Below are 22,827 nucleotides of genomic sequence, written 5' to 3' on the forward strand. Positions count from 1 at the left end.
ATAGCTGCCCCAGCCGGCTGTGTAGGTCGGGAGAAGCTTGTGTCTCCCGCCCGGGTACCACAGGCGGCACGGGAACCACCCAGCGCGCGATTGTGAGTGAGCGTGGGCGCGCGGGGGGCGGGGCGCGCCGCGCTGGCGGTGCCGCGCGCAGGCGCAGAGCGCGGGAGCCGGGCCAGCCACCGCAGAGCGCCGGGGGCGGGAGGAGCGAGCGCAGGAGGCCATGGCTGCCGCTGCCGCTGCCGGCTGCTAAGGGGCTCGGCCGGTGAGCGCCTGCCGCTACGGACGATGGTGACCGCACGGGCTGGGCCGCTGCCGCCGCCGCTGCCTCCGCCTCCCAAGACGCCGCAACCAAGGCCCGGCGCCGAAGAGCCGCCGCTGTGAGCCGCGCGGTCCCGGCCCCCTCCGCCACCGCCTGGAGAGGACAGGAGGACCGGAGGGCAGGCAAGAGAGCCGGGGAGTTGCGGAGACCGTCAGCCAGCAGCGCCGTCCCGCTGGGAGGGAGGCTGCAGCCAGAGGTGACCGCGCCGCCCAGCCCCATCGCATCCCGGCGCCCCCGCCCGCTTCCCTGGTCTCCCCTCCCCTCCCCCATCCGGTCGCCCGCTCCTTCCTCTTCTCCCCCTTCGCTCCTTCCCGGCTCACCTCCCTCCTCCTCTTCCCGGCCTCTGCGGGGTCCACCTCTCCTCTAAACCCGCGCCCCCTGCCTCTCATCCTTTAGCCCCCCCGGAGTCCCAGGGCCCCGAGCGGCCCCTTCCGACTCTGCTTCCCTCCCGGAGCCCAGCGCGGGGCCCCCTCCTCCCTCTCCCAGGCCGCGGCCGCAGCCTCCCCACCCTCGCATCTCTTCGCCTCTCCAGCGCCTGGAGATGCCCCTCACATTCCTGAGATGCCCTCACTCTGGGTTCTCTCCGTTAGCCTCTCCAGCGGTCCATTTCAAGGCCTTTTCCAACTCCCTTCCTGAACTACCCGTTCCCAGCTCCTTTTCTCCAGATTCTGTTTCCAACTTTACCTCTCAGCATCTTTGTCCACTTTGCCTCCAGGCTTCCCTCCCTCTCTACCTTCGCCTTTGCCCTTCCTTCTTGTACCCAGCCCCAGACTGCATGCGTCCAGGCAGCGTAAGAATTAGGGGTGCAGACAGGCCTGCCAAGAGTGGGGACCCGTCGCTTTGCATCCCGTCTGTCAGTATCCCCCCCCCCCTTTTTTTTATAACAGTAAGAGAGCTGCTGCTCATCCCTTTCTTTTTGTATCCGCGGTTTCCTCTCGTGCTAGCTGTTCCTCGGGCCTCCCTCTCCAGTTCTGCTTTGCACACCCAAGAACCCCGAGATTTAAGCCCTCCCTTGTGGCATGAGTCCCCAGTCTGTACGGAAATTATGAACTTCGCCCGCATCTTAGTCGCAGGCCTTTTGTTGTGTGGCGCGGCAGAGCCTGCACCCTTGGCTAGACAGGAGGGGAGCTCCCGGGCCTCTTTCCTGGCAGAGTTTTTGCTGAACGTAATCCCCTAGCCCCGGGGCGGCCGCAGCCGCGTTGTTGCTGCTGTTGCTGCTGCGCCGCCTGCTTGCCGCGAGCTGGCTTGGGGTTACTATAGTTCAAGCGCATCTGAGATCAGCAGGCGTGGTGGGAGGAGGTGCGGGGAGAGGAAGGGGCCTTCGCAATGAGAAAGCATCAAAGATTAATGGATGGCTTTGCATCAGAGTCTGCAGTAAACAGGAAACTAGTCTGAAAGGAAAGGAGAGGACTGTGTCTTTTTTATTTTTTAAAATACGGAGTATGCAGTTCTGTTGAATCTTGAATCGTGCCCAAAAGGATGAGCTGTCGGTGCTGCAGTCGTGACCCAAGCTGAGCGCCCGATGGCAGAGGTAGCACTTTTTATTTTCTGTCTGATCCTTAAATTAAAAAATGGCTCTTGTATTTCAGGGCGGACTCTTTGACGTATTGGGAGATGATAAGAAATCTCAGAATTGCTAGTAGTTTATATGGAATTCAGGTATATACAAAGTTAGCTAGCAACGAGTGGGAGTGGGGAGGACCAGCTATATTTAAAACATGTGCCAAAGCTTATGTAAGAAGTGCATTCTCTTTCTTGATATCTCAGTTCTGGGCTGAGTTTAGGCTTTATCTTTACTCTTACATTTTCAGGTCTTATCATCCTAACAGATGGACAGTCAGAAAAATCTGTTTCTTAAGATCAGTTTGGGGGCCTGGGTTGTGGCTCTGTGGCTCAATGGTAGAGTGCTTGCCTAGCATGTGTGAGGCAATGGGTTCCATCCCTGGCACCACATTAAAAAAATAATAATAATAAAATAAAATACAGGTATTATCTATCTACAACTAAAAAAAATATTTAAAAAAAAGATCAGTTTGGTTGATGGTAGAATTTTCTTTTTTAACAGGTTGGGACAAAGCAAGGAGATTAATGATAAATGACTTTTTTTTTTCCTTTAGGTGTGGGAAAAGGGTGTAGAAACTTCCAGTCTAATTTGCCTATATTATCAATTATCTAGTTATCTAAATTGTTAGTAGCCTTACATTGAATCTTGTGTCGTTCTTATTTCTGCTTTGTCTTTTTAAAAGGGAGTTTAGGAGATGCAGGATACTGTTAATTTTTTTGGTAAGATCATATTTTCCATTTCTGTTTTTTATTTAACATGGATTTTCAGCGGAGATCAACTGTGATTTTAAAAATCTACCTTTTTAAAATTGTTTAGGATGGTTTGTTTGATTTCTTCATATTCACAAACCAAAATGTGATACTCAGGAAATTATAGAAAGAGGGCCCTTGTGTTTCCTAACCCACAAATCTGAATGGTAAACTGGACATTATACTTACACAAGACATTACTGTGTTTAACCATTGCTGTTACCAAGTCTGGGAAAGTAATCTCTTGAAATTGTTAAGGTCTTGTCTGTTTGGGCAGCGTTTATTGAACCTTTCCTGTGGTTTCTGGAAAGAAATGTTTTTGTTATTTGTTTTGAGCTGTTTTACTGGGTAAAGCATATTTAAGTCACATTTAGTTTATATTACTTGCAGAGACATCATGTTGGAGTATTATTTTCCTAGTTCAAGGAGAAAATTTTAAGATCTTGTGGGAATGGTAAAGCAGTGTAGAAAGTTTATAATTTGGTTTTGGCTGTATCAAACCTTTAAAATTGCTGTAAGCTCTGCTGTTTGTTTTCTAGGGTTATTTGGTATTGTTTTGGTTTTAAGAGAATTTTTGAATTCCCTCCAACTTTAGAAAATGCTCATTAGCCCTGTTTGACACTAAATTTGGTAAAAAACTAAATAAATTAGATTTGAATCAAACACTATAGAGGTATGATCTCTTCAGGAAACAAGATTCCATTCTTACTTCATGTTAATATAATAATAGTGATTTGGCAGGAATGAATGAATTTAAGTCTCAGGAAACAAGATAACTATTTCAGAGTTTTGTGTAGTTATCAGTTTGATGTTTGGTACTAGACTGTAGTGTGCAGTGTTTGTGATGGTCATCGCCTGTCATGTGTACTTGTACTTAGGTTCAAAATGATGAGGTTTGGAAATGTGTTTTTTTTTTTACTAAATTATTTGCATTTTCTTACTAAAATATCAGAAATAAATGAAACATTTAGTAAGTAATAAATTCATTATTAAATGAGCATACTTATTGCTATACAAGGTCTTTTTGTGTATGTGTGAAATTGAACCTCTGGGGTACTCTACCACTAGGAAAACCCCTTCCCTCCCATCCTGCACCCCAAGTCCTTTTTGTTTTTGAGAGGGACTTGCTAAGTTGCCAAGTCTACTCTTGTAGTGCTCCTGCATCAGCCTTCTAAATATTGGGGAATACAGATGTGTGTCACTGCACTCATCTCCAATGTCCTTAAAGATTTTAGTCTTGTGTAGACAGGGCCATTATGGCATTTGGGGATCTGTCCTCCTGGATATTTTTGTACTGACAGCTTTAGAGATCCAGGGTTTTGTTTTATTTTCTCTTTTTGTTATATTTGTGAGGTAAGAGTTTGGGTAGAAATTAGGAGGGAACATGTACTATTCTGCTAATGGCCTTCTTTCATAAAGATGATCCCCTGTGAGGATTAGGGAGATACTGTCATCCCCTGCTTGCTTAACTCCAGATTTCTAAAACAGGAACAGGACTGATTATTTGTTTAGTTTTTTTTTTTTTTCTTGACCCCTTTCAGAGCTACTGTAAATGGTGAAAGCAAGTATATTTTAAAATTATAAAACATTAAAAACAAGAGGGCTCCAAATCAGATGAGATAAATATGTACTGCAAGTTATTAACTTAGTAACACATTCCCCTTTTTTTTGCAAAAATAAAAATAGAGGTTTACATTGGATTCTAGAATATGGAAAAACACATTTCCATTATAGTGTAAAGCCTGTCAGTGATGTTATTTTCTCAATACATGGTGATTTTTCACAAGGCTGGTTGGTTGTAAGAAAAATCTATTATTCATATACTTTGAAATAAATTCCCAAGAGGGCATTGTGTTATCAGTTTGACCACCAAAGTAAATAGTTGTTTACTGTATATTTTCTGAAGTCATCCAAATGGCTTAAGTGCATTATACTTTCACCACCAATTTCTTTTTTTAATCCTACTCCCATGATAAAACAAAGATAATCTAGAAAACCTAGCAAACCAACAAATAAACAAAAAAATAAAAATCACCCCAGATCCACTTTTGAAGGGACATTACAAAGAATATTTTAATATATTTTCCCTAGGATTTTTTATTTTTATTTTTAATGCAGTGGTCCCTCAGTATTTTCAGAGGATTGGCTTTAGGACCATCCTTAAATACTAGAATCTGTGGAAGCTTAAATCTGTCTTCCTTTTTTTTTTTTTTTTTTTTTTTTGGAGTACTTGGGATTGAACGTTGGGCACTTTACCATTGAGCTATATAGTCTTTCTTATTTTTTCATTTTCACTAAGTTGCCAAGGCTGGCCTCCAATTTGCAGTCCTCCTGCCTTAACCACCTCCCAAGTGTCTGTGATTATACTCCTGGCCTAAAATTCTTATATAAATTACATGCAACCTATGTACCTCTTCCTGTATACTTTAAATCATCTGTAGATTACTTTTAGCACCTAATACATTATAAGTGCTATGTAATAGTTGCTGTATTGTACCATTAAGGAATAATGACAAGAAGGAGTCTATGTGTGTTCAATACAGATATAATTTTTTCCCCAGTAGTTTTGAGTTAAAGTTAGTTGAATCCATGGATGTAGAATGTGGACATGGAGGCTCAACTTTAAGATTGAGCTTTCAGAAATGTAGTTTAGGTTTCTATATGATATAGTGTGCAGTAAATGTTGGTTAGAGATTTAATTTTTCAGTATTTTATATCCTCCTTGGGACACAGTTGTTTGGTTTTGATTCTCACATTATTCTTTCTTGTGTAGGAAAAAATTTTAAAGTAACCAAAAATTACTGTATTTATCCATAAAAATGTTACTTACAAATTATTGGTACTATATACCTATATAAAACACTTGGGTTATGGGAATGATTGATATATGAACTTTAAAAAACTAAGTTCAGATGCTTTTGAGTTTCAACAAAATCTGAGCTAGGAAGTTATGAAAATTGGAGGGTAAGATGGAAATACTGACAAATATTTCACCATAGCATAGCAATCTGTCACTATAATTTTCTTCAGAAATAAATGTTTTCATTTATCCTGTAATGTCTGAAATTACTGCCAAAGCTAGAAATGTGTTTAGCTTTCTCAGCAGAATTCTTAAAAGGATATTGTCAGAGCCAACAATCCAGAAATTATCTTTACTTTTTAAATTGTTCTTTACCCACTTTTATTTGTTCTCTTATAATTCTTGGATTAATTTGTAGTTCTACTACATGAAATAGGATTATACTGAATTGTCCTTTTAAGATCCTAATAACTGCTTTTCATTTTCTCCCCACCCTTTTGCTTTTTTCCTTCTTTCCTTTCTCTGAATACTTATCAACCTCTAAGCAGAGAGACCTTGTAGACCCAGTGCCTAGCTTCTTCTATGTGCCTGCATGTCTGTGTATCAAGGGAAGAATTTGATAAGCATTCTTTTCCCATCTTTGAAAACAGATTATGGGAATCTTGGACTAAAATTTTCCTTTAATGATTTAAGGAAACATTATTGCAAATAATGTTTCTTTTACCTGTATCTTCATATTGAATTTGCTGGAGTTTAAATTTAGTACTTCAGTTTTGATTTTAAGTAAGTAAAGAAAAGGATAGACTGTAAGATGAATAGCTTAGGCAAGCTTTCTCATTTAGCAAATATTCAAGAGTTTCCCTCTTTTTAAAAAAAATTTCAATAATTGCATAGGAATGATTCCCCCCCCCCCCCAAATTCATTGGACAAAAGTTAGAGTATCCTTAAAGGGAGTTTTGTTACTAAGTGCCTATATTTGAAGTTAGTGACTTTTAAAAAAATACGTTTTGAGGTCTGAACATTTAATCAGAATTTTAAGTTTGGGCATATCTCAAAATATCACTGTGAAAACACAATACAAGTTTATTTCATGCATATCTAGGCATGGAGATATGACTAAGGAGGTGGAGGTGGGCTTTTTGTTTTTTGTTTTTGTGGTGGTATGGGGAATTGAACCCAGGAGTACTTTGCTATAAAACTACACGCCTAGTCTCATTTATGTATTTATTTATTTATTTATTTTGAGTCAGGAGTCTCCCAAATAACTGGGATTACAGGCATGTGCCACTGTGCCTGGCTTAGTTTTTGTATAATATGTGACAGTCCTTAATATTCATAAGAACATGTCTTAAAATTATTGTGGCAACTTATTTTTATATATGTCTTCTTTATTTTAGTTCTGCTCCAAGAAAAAACAAAAACAAAAAACCATGGCTGCAAAGGAGAAACTGGAGGCAGTGTTGAATGTAGCCCTGAGGGTACCCAGCATCATGCTGTTGGATGTCCTCTACAGATGGGATGTCAGCTCCTTTTTCCAGCAGATCCAAAGAAGTAGCCTCAATAACAACCCTCTTTTCCAGTATAAGTATTTGGCTCTTAATATGCATTATGTAGGTAAGTGTCTGCATCACATTTTCTGTGACCTCATTGTAAACATTCTGATGTATGTCTTTCTGCGGTTTTGAATTTAAGTAAAATGAGGTTCAGTTACATAAAGATGACTGTGATATAGTCATTAAAGAATGTTTACGAATCTTGTTTATAGTTCTTGTCTTACCATTGCATATGAATTACTAGGACTAGAAGAAAGCAAGCACTGTTGGATTTATTTTATTAGATAAAACCAAAGGCAGAAGAAAAGATTTTAGGTTTTAGTATGATTAAATATAAAGAATGAAAAAATGCTTTTTCAGGCATTTGGTCCCTTCAAATTTGTCCTTATTTTCACATGGTAGTAATTCAGAAAGTTGTTTAAAATGCAGTATTTCTTATTATTCCTTGAGACAAATGAAACATTGCATTTAAAGAAAGAGCATTAATTTCAATTAAACGAAACATAGAAAGTTGTGCTATGATATGATGTGAGGCTAGCCTGGGCAGCATAGCCAGAGCCTGTATCAAAAAGACAAAGTAAAACAAACAAAAAAAAACTTTCTGGAGTTATAATTTATATGCTTTGAGGATAGTGGTAAGGAAAATGATGAGAGATTAAAGGAATTAAAGTACAGAAACACACAGGCATGAAAGTTAAATTGATCTAGAATAAGTCAGTATCCTTAGGTTTTAGTCAATTTTTAGTTTACATGTAATGAGCATTACATTCTTATTAACATTTCTGTTACGTAACTGTATGTTTTGAATGTTATAGCAGTTTGATGTTAATATTTTTATAATTGGAATTACTCATCATGCTACTGCAAGTATACCTTTTATCTGTAGAGGATTTTTTGAGATGAACCTTAGCCCTGAAAATCCCTTACAGAGGGTACCAACTAAGCTATTATAGGAAGAAGTATGGTGTTAGTAGAAAAGAGGTTACACTAGAAGTAGAACATTAGGGTTCAGTAAACTCATCCCTTGCAGCTGCACTACTTTGGAAGAGTCTGAGAAATGAGAAGGTTCTTTTACTATAATTCGGAGCCCTTTATTAAAGGCTTTATGTTAGCCAATTTATGGAAAGTAATTCCAGTCAGTAGTAGGAGAACAATTGGATACTTAGATATTTAGCTTACTCAGCAAAGTAATTCACAGTTTAGTTTTAAAAATGTGCTTATCATATATGATTTCTGAAAAGATTGAAATATTTATTATAAAAATATCTGACTAAGAACCAGATATACTAATTTTAGAAATTAAATGGGTTGAATGGTAGAGTTGAAATTCATACTTTAGCTTATAACTTTGGGAACTCAACTGAACCTTATTAAGAGACACTTATTACATGTCATGGTAGAGTAAACCCAATCTCTCATCATTACTTTTACCACTAACCTCAGATATGAACAGATATTTTCAGCTTGAACAATTTTTTGGAGCAACCTTTGTTATCTAATATTTATAAAATGCTTTTGTTAAAGTTTTTAATTTTTAAAATAGTAATGTATTTGTTTTCAAAAACCAAAACATAAGAAAGTATTTCTTTCCTATCTCTGTTCCTCATCCACTAAGTTCTCAGTATGAGCCCCAACAAGTAGCTATTATTATTTCTTTGTGTATAACTCGAGATATTTTTATGTGTATATAAGTAAATATAAATATGTATTTTCCATTTTTTATAACAGATGTTACCTCTATACCTTGATTTTGTTTATGTATCTTGGAGCCAAAACTACTGCTTTTAAATAATCATGAAATAAAGTTTTGTACTGTTTTTGTTTTTGTTTGTTGATACTTTCCATTTTGGCAAATCTGAAGATTCTGAGTGAATTTTTTTTTTTTTTTTTTAAGTTTTAGAATTTAATCAATTAGAAAAGCCTTCCTCCTTCTTCAGTTAATAAAGAATTCTCTTATATTTTATCTTATTTTTATTGTTTTACTTTTTATGTTTAAATCTCTTGTCCACTTGAAATTTATCTGCATATACCATTGTTTTATAGATATTTTAATTTTTATAAATAAATTTTAATTTAAATAACTGTTCTGAAGTTCCACTTATTTATTAATTTAGCCCATCTTTTCCCCACTGATTATTATATACTAAATTCTCACATATATTTTGTTTCATTTCAAACCTTTCCCCTTTTCCTTTAGTATATATGCCTATTTGTGGACTATTAGCATACTCTAAAAATAAAGGATTTAGATTATATTTTACTGATAGGATTAGTCCCTTTGTTTTTCTTTATTTCCTCTTCAGTGCTTTTATATTTCTACATGAAGTTATCAGTCCTGTTACCCTAACAAAAAGTCCTATTGACAATTTTATTGAAATGGCACTATTATTTATAATTTTAAGTTCTGGTGAAGTGATAGTATAGGGGTGTTGTTCTCTGTGCAAGAAAACATAGAGCCTTCCTGTGGTCAAGATCTACTTTGAGTCCTTGAGTGCCTTACAGTTTTTTTCATATAGGTGTTGGACATTTTTGTTGGTGCCTTGGCATTTTGTCTTTTTTTATTGCTATTGAATATGAACATTCTCTTGAAAGTGTCATCACTGAAATCATTAGTGACATAAAATGTAAAATTCAGACTTCATTGGCATCCTCATCCTGCAGACTTTTCCTATGTTTTGGAAGCCATTGACCACATTTTTTTTTCTGGAAAGCCCCCCCCCCCCAAAAAAAAAAAAAATCCTCCTCCACCCCCAGATTTTTTTCCTCTCTGGTCTCTTTTGATTCTTTTTTTTTTTTTTTTTTTTTCCTCTTTAAACTTCTGTAAGTGTTGAAATTCCCCAGAATTTGTGTTCAGTTTTCATTTTTGGTTGCCAGGGTAATCTCAGTTTCCACTACAGGTCTCTGTCTTCACTTGCACTGCCTTTTGATCATCTCAGTCTGGTGTTTGTGTTCCTCCATGACCCAAGGCACTCACTTTGCACCACAGTGGTGCTTATTGTGCTGCATTCTGAGGTCCTTCTGCTTATTTCTAGTCCCAGCTAGATATGAATTCCTCAGTTGGAAAAGTGTTGTCTTTGTGGGTTCTTTGGCTAATCCTACAGAGTGAATAGTGGTGCACATGCTCAGAAGTCAGGTTTTGAGTGGGAGTGAGAGGGATTTTGGGGAGTAAAAAAGATTGAGCTACCTTGTTGAGGGAGAAGAAATGGAGCTTAGTTTGTGCTTGTTGAATATGAGGATATTTAAGTGGGCTATATCTCAAGCATCATGAGCTATAAGATGTCCACTTAGAATAAGAAATAAGCATATGATTTTGCATATGCAGTAGGTAGCTATTTATTGGTAATATGTATCTGGAAGGGATATCAATACTCAAAGCAACAAAATAAATTCTTTGTGTCAGATCCTTTATAGAGAGAAAAGCAATTATTTGGGGATCAGATTTCCAGTGTTCATTGGAAAGTGTGAAAAGAAAGTGAAGGGGAGGAAAGTTAGAGGATAAAAGGAAATGCATTTCACAGAGCCAGAGAATAATAGAGTATTGAGGGTGTCGCTTTAGATGTGTGACTAACAATAAGCAGCCTATATTAATTTGACAAGAAGACAGTAGTGACTTCAAAGTTTCTTTAGAGTGAGAGTAAAGGGAATTTATAGATCGCAGAGGGGGAAATAGATGGTCAAAAACTAGAAACCTTGGATATAGCTGGTTTGAAACATCTTTCAGTGGAACGAGAAAAATAGCTAATAGGAAAAGGAGAGAAATCACTGTGAAGGAGTTGTTTCCAAGATGGGGAAGAGCTCTGCACATCCTTTGAAAGAAAGGCGAGGACTGGTGTCAAGCAGAGTAATTTGAAGGAGATATAGAAGAGCAAGGATCTGGAGTCAGAGTAACAGATGGGATAGCCTTAGAAAAAGACATTGAGACTCCCATTTCTTCCTTGGCGACTAGAGAGATGAGAGAATTGATGTAAAACAAATAAGTAGATATTGAGGAAAGATAGATGATGACAGGAATCAAGTTGCACCTTGGTGTGCAGTATTTGATCATAAAGTAGAAAAATCTACACAGAAAATGACAAACTATATATTTTCAACAAGAATAAATCCATTATGATATTAAGGGTACTGAGTGAACTTTGGTAGTAAAATTGAAAAATGTCAGAAGTTCTTGAAACCTAACTGGGAAATACTTTATTTTAAGCTCTTTTCTAGTGTAATTAATTGGGGGATTAAATTAGAAGCATATTTTATTTATATCTCTCTCTCTTAATTTCCGCTGCAGGTTATATCTTAAGTGTTGTGTTACTTACCTTACCCAGGCAGCATCTGGTCCAGCTTTATTTATATTTTTTGACTGCCCTGCTCCTCTATGCTGGACATCAAATCTCCAGGTAACAATGTGACACCTTTTTTGAAATGTCTGACTGAATTTATAACTTAATTTAAAGTTTTCTTTTGCCAATAAAATTGCTGATAAAAATGAATACTGTTAAGAAGCTAAGGCTTTGGTAAGTATCTAAAAAACAGATCTTTTTGATACTTGTTTTCTAAATATGTATTTTCTAAATAAATATTCAGAATTAGTAGCTGGGATTATGTTCAAATTTTATTTCTGTTTAAAACCTTGAGTTTATAGGTGAGGATATTCTTGAACTTTTTTGTATTGCCTGAGAAAAACATTTTCTGTGACAGGCTACTGGAGCATGGATCATCTTAACTCTGTATTTCCGAGCATTTTAGGAAGTCAACTTATTAATGTGTGGAATCCCTCTAAGCTCCAATTATGTAGAGTGGGTGATTGATAGAAATTATTTGATAAGACTAATCATTTGATAAGACTAATCATTTATCTTAGAATTTCTGCCTCTTCAACAATATTGTCACTTTACCTAGGTCTGCTAGACCTTAATTTTAAGACTCAGGACAGCCAGTGCATATGAGCTTCCTACTTTTGAAACATTGTCAAAATATAGGTGAACCAAAAGTGACACCATAAATATAAATAAATCTGGACATACATCTTTTGAAACTTAGGTTTCATGAACTGCTATTGAATTTTACTTACTGTAATAAAATACTTCCAATTCAGAGATGCGTGGCATTTAACTTTGTGTTACTACCTTTAACAGTCACCTGAAATTTTACCATGCAGAGATAGATTTATTAATATTCTAGTGTTCTCTCCCAGTTTTTTCATACCTTCATTTCTCACCATTTCAGTTTGAACAAAAGAGGAAGAATAATTATAATAAAGACAGTCACCTGGCTTTTGGCCCCTCTTGTAGATGTAGGCCCTCCTTCTTCCTTAATATTTTATATACTTATCTCTCAAAGTTCTAGAGTAGCTTCCCTAAAACTCAAATCTTGTGCTTTTGTCTCTTCTGTTCCTACCTGGTTGACTTTCTTTGCTCAGTTTGGTACCAGGAGGGTGAAATTTTACTCTTTAATTTATGCCACTATCCTTGCCCAGGGTATGCCATCTAATGTCACCATTGCAAATCTGGAGCTGCCAGAGTAGTGTTCAAATCAAGCTGTGTTCCACTTAACAACAGAGGCAGTGACCTTTGTTTTGTGTTATACATTTATGTCCTCAGAATGAAAACAATTTAAGTCCTTTTCAGTAGCCTATCCATAGAACTTAACTAGACCAAGGGCCAGTACTGACTCAGACAAAATTTTGTCTTCATCCAGCACTACCAGCACCAACCCATACACAGTTTGTATGTGATGCATTACTTGGATACCTCTGAACCTAAGCTCAGGTTCAAGGTGGAGACACTTCTCCATCTTTATTTGTTCATTTTTAAACAAAAATTCTATGTGTAGAGTATATGTAAGAGTTAGCATCTGAGCTCTGGATTCACCATCTTAGTGTGCAAATGAGTGCCTCGGCACATAAGAGCTTTTCACATAGTTTGTGGATGAGTGGATGGGTGGTTGGATAGGCTCAAATCCTAGGTTATTTGTGTTCTATAACCTTGGATATTACGAGAGAGAGAATCTTTATTTTCCTCACCTATAAAATGACACTCTCTCGAAGGACTGTTTTTAAAATTCAATTAAGGTAAGACATAAGTTTCTTAGCACAATTTCTTACATACATTAAGTACTTAATGAATTTCATTCATATTATATCTTGTTTTTAATCACACAACAATGTTTTGTGAACATTTTAGTGCTTTAAAAAATGATTTTTTAAAATGATACAGTATTCCATGGTATAGTGATAAGTTGATAACTTTTTAGAATGGGTAAGATATTGATGATCAACAAGAAAATCTCAAAGCTGGTGGTAGAGGTATTAGAATTGTTGCTTTATTAGTTATAATTCTGGTTGAAAAACTATGAACCTGTCCTTTCCTGCATAATTTTTTCGTTTTCATGTAGTTTAGTAGTATACTGATGACTGAAACTATGTAGCTATATTTTTGTCTATAGTATCACCAATTCATGGATTTTTCAGAGAGGTCAAAATTCTGTTCTGAAAGGACACAAAGCAGCTTCTGAAGTTTAATAAAAACACTTTTTCTGACCATTCTTGGCAATTTCAACTTTTTCGTTTATGGGAATTTTTTTTTTTTAATATTTAAAGTTTATTTTCATTGTTAAAACATTAAAATATAATAAGCAGTAAAAAAATTTTAATAATGTTTGAGTGGGCAAAAATAATTCCTATTCTTATTTCATTTTCATCTTTATTAAAATCCTTTGGTATTTACAGATGAAAAATGAAGTAGGGACATTCCTAGACTTTAACTTAAATATAGGTTTTCTAATTTTTTCTTCAGTCATCTTCAGGAGACAGCATAATTAGTGGAAAGAAAATTAGTTTTAGGGTTAGTTTTACTACAGTAAATATGTTACCTCAGCAAATGACTTGTTTGACACTATAAACAGGGTTTATCTTAGAGTTTTGGTATTAAGTGAATGAATTTCAAAGTATGGCACATTTTTGTATTTTTCCTCAGTATAATTTATACTGTATGGTGCTTTCTCACAAAAGGTTAGAAAAGACATGCTGTCCTTGAATAATTCAAGATATGACTTTTAATAAATATTGAAGTTTGAACTTGCCCTATTTATAAGATACTGAGGCTATTTATTTAAATTTAGAAGACTTTAGTTTTAAAAATATAATGGTTCAGATTTCATGGGGCAGCTTAATAACTGACTTTTCTTTTTTTTTTAAAAAAAAAGCTTTATTAAGATAAAATTTACATACCCCTTTATAGTATGTGGCTCATTGGTTTTTAGTGTGTTTGCAGAGTTGTGCAAACTATCACCACAATCAATTTTAGATTTTTACTGCCCCATATGGAGCTCCATATCCATTAACATTCACATCCTGTTTCCCACCATTCTCCTGTTCCCAGCTGTAGGCAACCATCAGTCTTATTTTCTGTCTCTTCAGTTAGCTTATTTTGAATATTTTATATACATTGAATTGTACCAAACATGGTCCTTTGTACCTGGTGTTTCATTTAGCAAGGTTCTCCATATTGTAACATGTATCAGTACTTTATTTCCTTTTCTGTCCAAGTCATAATCTGTTGTATGGATATGCTGCATTTTGATGGGCATTTGGGTTTCTACTTCTTGGCTATTACAAATAATGTTATAGACATTTTCTTGTGGACATGTGTTTTTATTTTCCTTGGGCATTTACATTGCAATGGAATTGTGGTATTATAGGGTCTCTATATTTACTTTTTGAGAACTGTCAAGACCTCTTTTTATTATTATTATTATTTTTTGGGGGGGGGTACTGAGGATTGAACTTAGCCACTGAACCAAATCATCCCTTTTTTATATTTTACTTAGAGACAGGGTGTCATTTTTTAGGGCCTCTCTAAGTTGCTGAGACTGGCTTTGAACTCACAAACCTCCTGTCTCAGCCTCCTGGCCTGCCAGATTGTTTTTTAAAATGGGAACACTATTTTGCATTTCTCCCAATAGTATTTGCAAGTTCCAGTTTTTCCACATCCTTGTCAACATTCATTGGTGTCTTGTCATTATTAGCAGAGTCATCATAGTGGTATAAAGAGATGTTTCATTGTTCTGTTGATTTTCATTTTACTTTTGGCTAATGATATCGAGCCTCCTTTCATATTTTTCATTCACCATTTGGAAATCTTATTTGGAAAATGTTAGTTCATTTTTTATTCATTTTATTCATTACTCATTGTACTTATTTAATTGGGTTGTCTTTATTGTTGAGTTGTAGAAATTCTTTATGTATTTTAGAAACAAGTCTCTTCTCCTTATAACTGAATAAAATCTTTTTCCTTCTTATAGCTCATTTTTCATTTGTGCAGTTTGTGGACTATTGACAATCAGTCCTAAGTACTTATAAACTAAACACTTTGAAACTTCTCTAATCCACTGTGATAGCCTCTTCTCTTTTAACTGAAATTGGGAGCATAAAGACTGTAAGATGTATGAAAAAGGCCTCAAATATAGCTTGCAATTAGAAATATTCTTGCTGTAAAAAAGCACATGAGTTATAAAAGTTACACAAACAACAGAACTTAGGAGCTCACTATTCCATTAACTGATTAAAGATCTTTATACATCAGTCTGTTAAGCAGTCTAAGTCCCTGAACAACCTAAGAACAATCTGTACATTCTGGCCACCTATGGGAAGCTTTCAAAAGATCTTAATTAGGAAAGCTAATCTTTCCCACAAAACAAAGTGGTAGCCTTCTGAGTTATCTTTTGCAATATGGACAAACAAAGCACCATTCAATACAAGAGATCCAAGATGCTAAGATGTTTAAATACCTATGTTTAAGTAAGTATTATATGTGCACAAACATACGCTTACTATGCAACTGAATTGTTCATTTACACAGTGTTTACTTAAATTGTTTTGACATCTTCTTTTAAATTGTTTTAATTGTTAATATGACATCTTTATTTAAATTGTTTCTCTAGCTTCTTTCAGGCCTTCCAGATATTTAGTCAATTTTATTTTATTCCTGTCAAAATTAAAAGTTCAATATTTAAACAAAAAAATGTATTTAATGATTTCTTTGTTTATTGTAATGGTTCTCAACTAAGGGCAGTTTTGTCCCCCAGGAAGCAAAGTCTAGGGACATGTTTTGGTTGTTTCAACTGCAGTTTTCACTGTGTGACTTAATAATGGTAAGGATAAAGTGTTGCTACTAGTTAGTAAACCTCATTGCAGCAGGTACTGTGTTTTGTCTACTGTAGTATCCACAGGGCCTAACAGAGTGCTAGCAACATATTATGTACAGCAGTTTCTTTACAAGTTAAAAATTGAGCAAAGCATATTAATTTTTCTTAGAAATTTTGCTATATGTTATTAGAATTTAAGGCAAGAAACTCTAAAGACAAAGAAGCTTTTAAAAAGAAGCTAAACCAAAGAGGACTTAAAATAATACAAAATAGTTGACAAATGTCTCAATAAGAATTTCCAGAATATTTTTTGAGTTTGCTGAAGTATATTATAGAACATCCGTAATATGATGACAGAATCAAATGGGAGAGAAAACATGACAGGGAACTCCTCTCTGTGGTCTCCTTTGCTCCCCACCCCCACCCCCAAGAGAGCTACTGGGAAGAGAGCCCTTCTAGGGCACCTTTTGGCTTTCCCCTTGAGGATAGGGCTCTTGTGTTGATGCTCCTTAATTGAGATGAAATTAACATACTATAAAATTAACTATTGGGATGGCATATGATACATTTATATAGCTATCACCTTTACCTAACATTTAAAATAAAGCCTTGTGTTCATTTAACAGATGGTTCTACTTCCCCTTCTTCTAGCCCCTGGTAACCACCAGTCTGCTTTCTGTCCTTGTGGGATTTTCCTGTCCCATGATTGAACTGGATCTATTAGATAGGGATATGGTGTGACCAAAAAGAAATTACTTGACTTTAGAGGCCTAGGAAGTACTGGGACTCAGAGTTATATCTCTTTTTAAATATAATTCTACTTCTTAAAGAGCATTTCAAACACTTTGTAAACATGGTATTTAATTTTAAACTTCATAATTCTTAATTCTTCCTTCTCACAACTGCAGAAAACATAGTAACTATATTGGGGGTTACCTGTAATATTCAGGAATGTGTTCTTTGCATATACGTAGGAATTACTCAGCCACTACATGGTTGACATCTGATGCCAGATAATTCTTTGTTCTGAGGAAATGTCATGTGCATTGTAGAAGGCTTAGCATCATCTTTGGCTTTTTCCTACCAGGTATCAGTAGCAGCCTTTTCTCCTCCCCCCCCCCCCCAGTTGTGATAATCAAAAATGTTTCTAGACAGTACTGATGTCCTTTCCAGGGCAGAATTATTTCTGGTTGACAAATACTGCATTAAAGTTATTCTTCTTGAGAATCTGGATTTTTCTTTCAGTAGAAAGAGATTGTGAATATAGTACATATTAGAAATAGTCATTAGAGAGTGAAATGGAGAATTGTTAAATCACCTGTGGAGCTTGTCAATCACTGACTTTTATAATCATCCCCCCAACCCCAAACTGCTCCTGTTTAAAAAAAAAGAAAATTAGTTTTAAATTTTGAATTTGTCAGTACTCAGCTGCTTGATTATGTAAGGGTCATTCCTTGTTTGGTTATGCTATGCTAAAGGAATTCAACTTGATTGCCTAACAGGAAGTAATTTCATAGAAAAAATAATGAATTTGAGTTTGTTCAGAAATACTGAAAACATTCAAATTATTTTAAAGTACAATGAATAATACATTCAACAGTTGAGGAAAAGAGGGAGGAATTTTTTTTACATAAATTTTCCTTCTTTGATGCCAAAAGAACTTAAGACAACTATTTTCTGTAATACTACTCAACTTCCTGATAACAAAATAAATTCTCCTTTTTTATGCTTCCTGCTTATGTTTTCTCAGAGTGTAAAAGGTTTTTATATATTGCTTAAAGCTTACTACTTCTCAGTTGTCAAATGTTGAATTTTTTTGTGATGGTAGTATTTGTTTCAAAATAAATATGTAATCTACATATATAATTCTCTTTGCAAATTCTCATAGATTTTTTTTTAAAGGTCCTTTTTTGTGGGGGGTTCTAGGGCTTGAACCAAGGATGTCACACATGGGTGGCAAGCACTTTACCACTGAGCCACATTCCCAGCCCCAAAATAACAATTTTTAGGCTGTGCTGCTGTGAAATAGTTGTGGTTTTATCTGTAGCTAATGAACTATATTGGGGGACACACTTTGGGAGAAATAAGAGAGGTGATGGTGGAAGCACAAAAGGGGAAATGTAGTATACTGTGATTAGGGATTTTCATACTAGGATAGAAGGATGATGTTTCAACTTTTTTTTACTGGGCACAAAATGTTGAATAAGGCCATGGGAAAAAAGGAAATCAACATATTGTGGAACTTTGGCTACCTTCTTTGCATAGTAAAACTCAGTTTCAGTAAATTGAATCTGTTTCTAGTACTTGGAAGATACAGGTGAAGGCCATCCCTATATAATTTTTTTTTTTTTTTTTTTTTTTTTTTGGTGCCAGGGATTGAACCCAGGGACACTTAGTCACTGAGCCACATCCCAACCATTTTTTTGTATATTATGTAGAGACAGGGTCTCTCTTGGATTGCTGAAGCTGGGTTTGAATTTGTGATCCTCCTGCCTCAGCCTTCCAAGCTGCTGGGATTACAGGCCTACACCACTGCACCCAGCCATTTCTATATAATTCTTTATATCTAAACTTTTTCTTAACTGTAGAAGTTATTAACATGTGCTTGAAAATGCTGTGATAAAGCTGCTTCTCTCCTCCATCCAATACATTCTTACCGTTTTTCTTCTTTAGAGACTATGTTAGGAGTGAATTGGAGTCTGCGTATGAGGGACCAATGTATTTAGAACCTCTCTCCATGAATCGGTTTACCACTGCCTTAATAGGTATGTATCATTAAAGACTTAAAAGTATTGGTAGGAACCAGTGAGTCTGAGTCCGTTCTTTAGTATCTATGATAAAAATTGGTGTGTACTTTTAAAAAAATGCAAAAGCTCCAAGTTATTCATGATGATTCTCTTTAAGTACAATAATTGTTTAATGTCATATTTTCTTAATCTTTTCCCCACAAATAGGTGTTTCTGTTTTTTATAATCATATTGTTTATATCTCATAGTTTTTTGTGTGTGTTTTGAGTATTTGGGAAAATTAATTTTTAAACAGCGCTATTTGAAAGATTAAAATAAAATTAAAATCTACTCATTGTTTAAAGTCATCACTGTTTTGTCAAAAATAAATTGCCAGAAATGTTAAGAATTTTAGATGTGATTGAATCACTGAAATAGCAGAATATTTAAAGTTGAAATGTTGGATAAGGCCTAAAAAAAAATCCATACAGTCCAAAGTGAGCTACCAGACCACACTATGCCAAAGTTCCGAAAAACTGTGTTCCAGAAAACCTATTCTGTGAATCTTAAACTAACCTTTGTAGAAGGTATTAAAAAGCTGAGTATTGGAGCTTGAAGAATTTCTTTGAAGAGGACTATTTTCTGATATTAGCCCTTGCATTTGAAGAGTCCCCTGTCTTCTGTGGTGTGGGGGAATACTATGGACTGATTCAGACCTGCAGAATCTAAAGCTGCCCTGTCCAGAACTTATCACAGGTGGCTACTGAACACTTGAAATGTAACTCTTCCAGATTCAGATGTGCTGGGTGTGCAAAAACACACATTCAGTTTCTTCTTAGTCCAAAAGGGTGTAAAATATCTTTTAATTTTTAATATGAGTTGAATGTATATATGATATTTTAAATGTATTGGTTAAAGTATATTGTTCTGTTATCTGTTTCTGTTAGCTTTTCGAAATGACTTTTAGAAAATATTAAATTATATATATGGGTAGTGTTGTAATTCTAATGGGATATAAAAAGCTAACAGTGAGCTGGCTGCTTGTAGAGTTTTTTTGACTGGGGAGTGAAAATGCCTTGTAGGGTTGTGTTATGGGAATATTTGTTAGTTAGAAAGCATGTAAAATTTTGTTATGGATGTACCTTAATATGTGTATGAGACATTATTTCCTTGATCAGTGACTTATGGCCACACCGAACTAAGATTCAGTGAATAAGGAAATAAAATTTATAAACTACTAAATGGCATTTTTTTCTGACTTTGATTTTAAAGTAACTTCCTACTCCTTTTCTTCCATTTCAGCAATAAACTTTTATTGAAAAACAAAATACTTTGAATATGCCATGATCTTATAGGGTTGAAAATTTCTTGGAGATATTTCTATTAGTAGAACCTTGGAATCCAGAGATTGTGATTTTGATTTATTTAGAATTACCATTTGGCACAGGCACATCAAAAAAGCAGTTTACTCTTGTGGAGCTCCAGGGGAGATTCCACTAATAATATGACTCCTTTCTCCTTTCACCTAAATAGGAGGAGTAGTCTTCTCTCAAATAGAATATGTTGAATGAGTCATATTCTCTGAAAGAAGACAAGTGAAGCTTGTAATGCCAGGGCTGAGCATTACATGTGCTGCTGACTTAGACTTTTGGGAATTTCAGAGATAAGGAGAAGTTTACATCATGCTGAACAAGAAAATTTATTGTAGCTCTGAGTACAATAAAGTAAGATGCTGGAATCAAAATTTCTTAGCATTCCTAGTATTAAAGCATTACAAGCCTCTCTTTCAGTTTTAACTATTTTTTTATTTATTTTTTAAATATTTTATCTTTTAGTTGTAGTTGGGCACAATGCCTTTATTTTATTTATTTATTTCTATGTGGTGCTGAGGATCGAACCCAGGGCTCTGCTTGTGCTAGTAGAGCCCTCCACCGCTGAGCCACAATCCCAGCCCAAATATGCTTATTCTTAACCAACAAAATATACTATCATTTTATGATGAAAATCGGCTCTCTCCTGCATCACTCCCGTCCATTCTCTGGACTTCTTCCCCAGAGGTTTCTTCTTTCAATGCTGATAACTTCTTCCCTGATGTTCTGTCCTGTCTTCCTTTCTAGAAATCCTGTTAATTGGATTTGAACCTCCTAGGTTGGGCCCTTAATTTTCTTACTGTTGTGTTTTCCTCCACTTAATCTGATTGGCCTTTTCTCTTTTTGTCTGGGGGCAGGTTTATTTTCTGAGATTTCCCAACGTTTATCTTCTAACCCTTTTATTGTTGTATTTTGATTTTTGTTATATAATTTTCATATCTAAGAAAAATGTTTTCCTTGAATTCTTTTATCATGGTAGTCTTTATTTCTTAGGTATATAATTTATATTTTTGAAGGTATTATTACTTTGAAACTTCTTTTTGCTACTTGCATTCTCTTCATTTCCTCTGAGGTCTTGTTTCTGTTTGTTTGTTTTGGTCTTTGTCTTTCATGAGAAACCAGTGTTTCTCAAGCCTGGATTAGAATCACCTGGGAAAAAAACAAAGCAATATAAAACCGATGCCTCTGCTGCATTTGAGACTGATTAAACCTCAAGTTTTGCTTAAATGTCTAGGGATCCTCGACCTATCGTTGTATTAAAGGGAGTTGCTAAGTTGTTGGAATTTCTTTAGGGCTTGCCAACTGGTGTGTTCTAGTGTGGGTGATCAAGTGGGAATGGCTGTTAGAGGCAGGTACCCCAAGGTGTTAGTCTTTGTAATCCTTTTACTTGGGCTGGTCAGCTTTCTCAGAGAGCATAGAGGAGGCAGCTGGCAGTGATTAGAACTGACTGCTGAGAACTATGTAATAAACTTAACAGCAGTGCTTTGGGATCTAGAGAGGGATCATCTCTTGAGGTATAGCCTTTTATTTTCATCTGGGCATCTCCCCTCTGTTATGGATTGTGTATAGTGTCCAGGAGCTTCAGTTTCAGCATATTTCAAAAAGCAAACTTCATTCTTACTCCAGGTTAGGGGGAGGAGGTCTAGCTAAAAACACAATGAGTGGTCTCCTCTTTGTTTTCTATCTTCCAAAATGATGTTGACATAATCTCTTTTGGTGACCTCACCTCTTGTTTCTTCTCTTTTCTAAGCCTTTATGAATATTGTTCACATTTGGATGCTAGTTGTTTAGAGGGGAAAAACTAATGGTTTGAAGGAGAAAATAACACATTTTATAACATAGTAGATTGTTAAAGATGATCGGCCTTGTGTAGAATTGTTGCCATTTTTGTATTTTTCTGTGGGTAAAGTACAAACATAACTGCAAATTTGTTTTGCTTTTCATTGGCAAGAAGGAAGAGAATATGAATAAGTGACTTATAAACTAATCTAGAAGATAATATGCTTAAGAGTCTTAAAGAAATTGTCAAAAGAGCCACGGGGGACTTGTTCAGTCACAGAAATGAAACAGGGTGGCACTGTTAACAGTGTATCACTGGGAAAGAAAAATGGCAAGTTTCTATACAAACCCAAATATGTAAAAGATTTTAGAGTGTACTGAAGTGGCATTTCAAATTAAAAAGAAAATAATGGGTGATTCTAATAACTAGTTCTGAGACAATGGACCGAACATCTGGAAAGAATAGACTTAGATCTTTCTTTTTCCCTTATTCCAAAATAAATTCAAAATGTATTAGTTTTTAAATTAAAAATTACTAAAAGAAAATATAAGTGAATACTTGTATTATGTTGGGTAGGGAGAGCCATTGCACCAAAAATAGAAACATTTCCTTAGGAAGAAAATTTTTAGTTTACTTTCAGTGAAACTTGTTAAGAATGAACTTATTTAAAATATTAAGACATGATACAGTAGAACAATTTAATTAGCTTACAGGATTTATATTTTGATCAAACATTGATACATATTTCAATAGAAAAATGAATAAAGAATGAGAACAAAATTTCACCAAATAATTGCAAGTGTTTTTATATACTTATTGGTAATGTTCAAT

At 35.8% G+C, this 22,827-nt stretch overlaps 1 protein-coding gene across 2 annotated transcripts in view; it reads left to right on the forward strand.

Annotated features, from left to right (window-relative positions):
* The first annotated feature begins 282 nt into the window (after nucleotides 1-282).
* The window catches only part of Rnf145 (ring finger protein 145), a 38,748-nt gene continuing 16,203 nt past the window's right edge, over nucleotides 283-22,827 (forward strand). The window contains exons 1-4 of one of the 2 annotated variants that reach the window (XM_076855718.2): nucleotides 283-515; nucleotides 6,830-7,046; nucleotides 11,265-11,373; nucleotides 18,794-18,885. In XM_076855718.2, the coding sequence (XP_076711833.1) occupies nucleotides 6,863-7,046; nucleotides 11,265-11,373; nucleotides 18,794-18,885 (385 nt within the window). In that variant the 5' untranslated portion in view covers nucleotides 283-515; nucleotides 6,830-6,862. Of the gene's footprint in view, nucleotides 516-1,773; nucleotides 1,851-6,829; nucleotides 7,047-11,264; nucleotides 11,374-18,793; nucleotides 18,886-22,827 lie in introns of those variants that run through there. The other variant, XM_076855717.2, reaches the window with a different exon arrangement.

The sequence above is a fragment of the Callospermophilus lateralis genome, chromosome 5, assembly GCF_048772815.1.
Source record: "Callospermophilus lateralis isolate mCalLat2 chromosome 5, mCalLat2.hap1, whole genome shotgun sequence".
In the NCBI taxonomy this organism is placed as follows: domain Eukaryota; kingdom Metazoa; phylum Chordata; class Mammalia; order Rodentia; family Sciuridae; genus Callospermophilus; species Callospermophilus lateralis.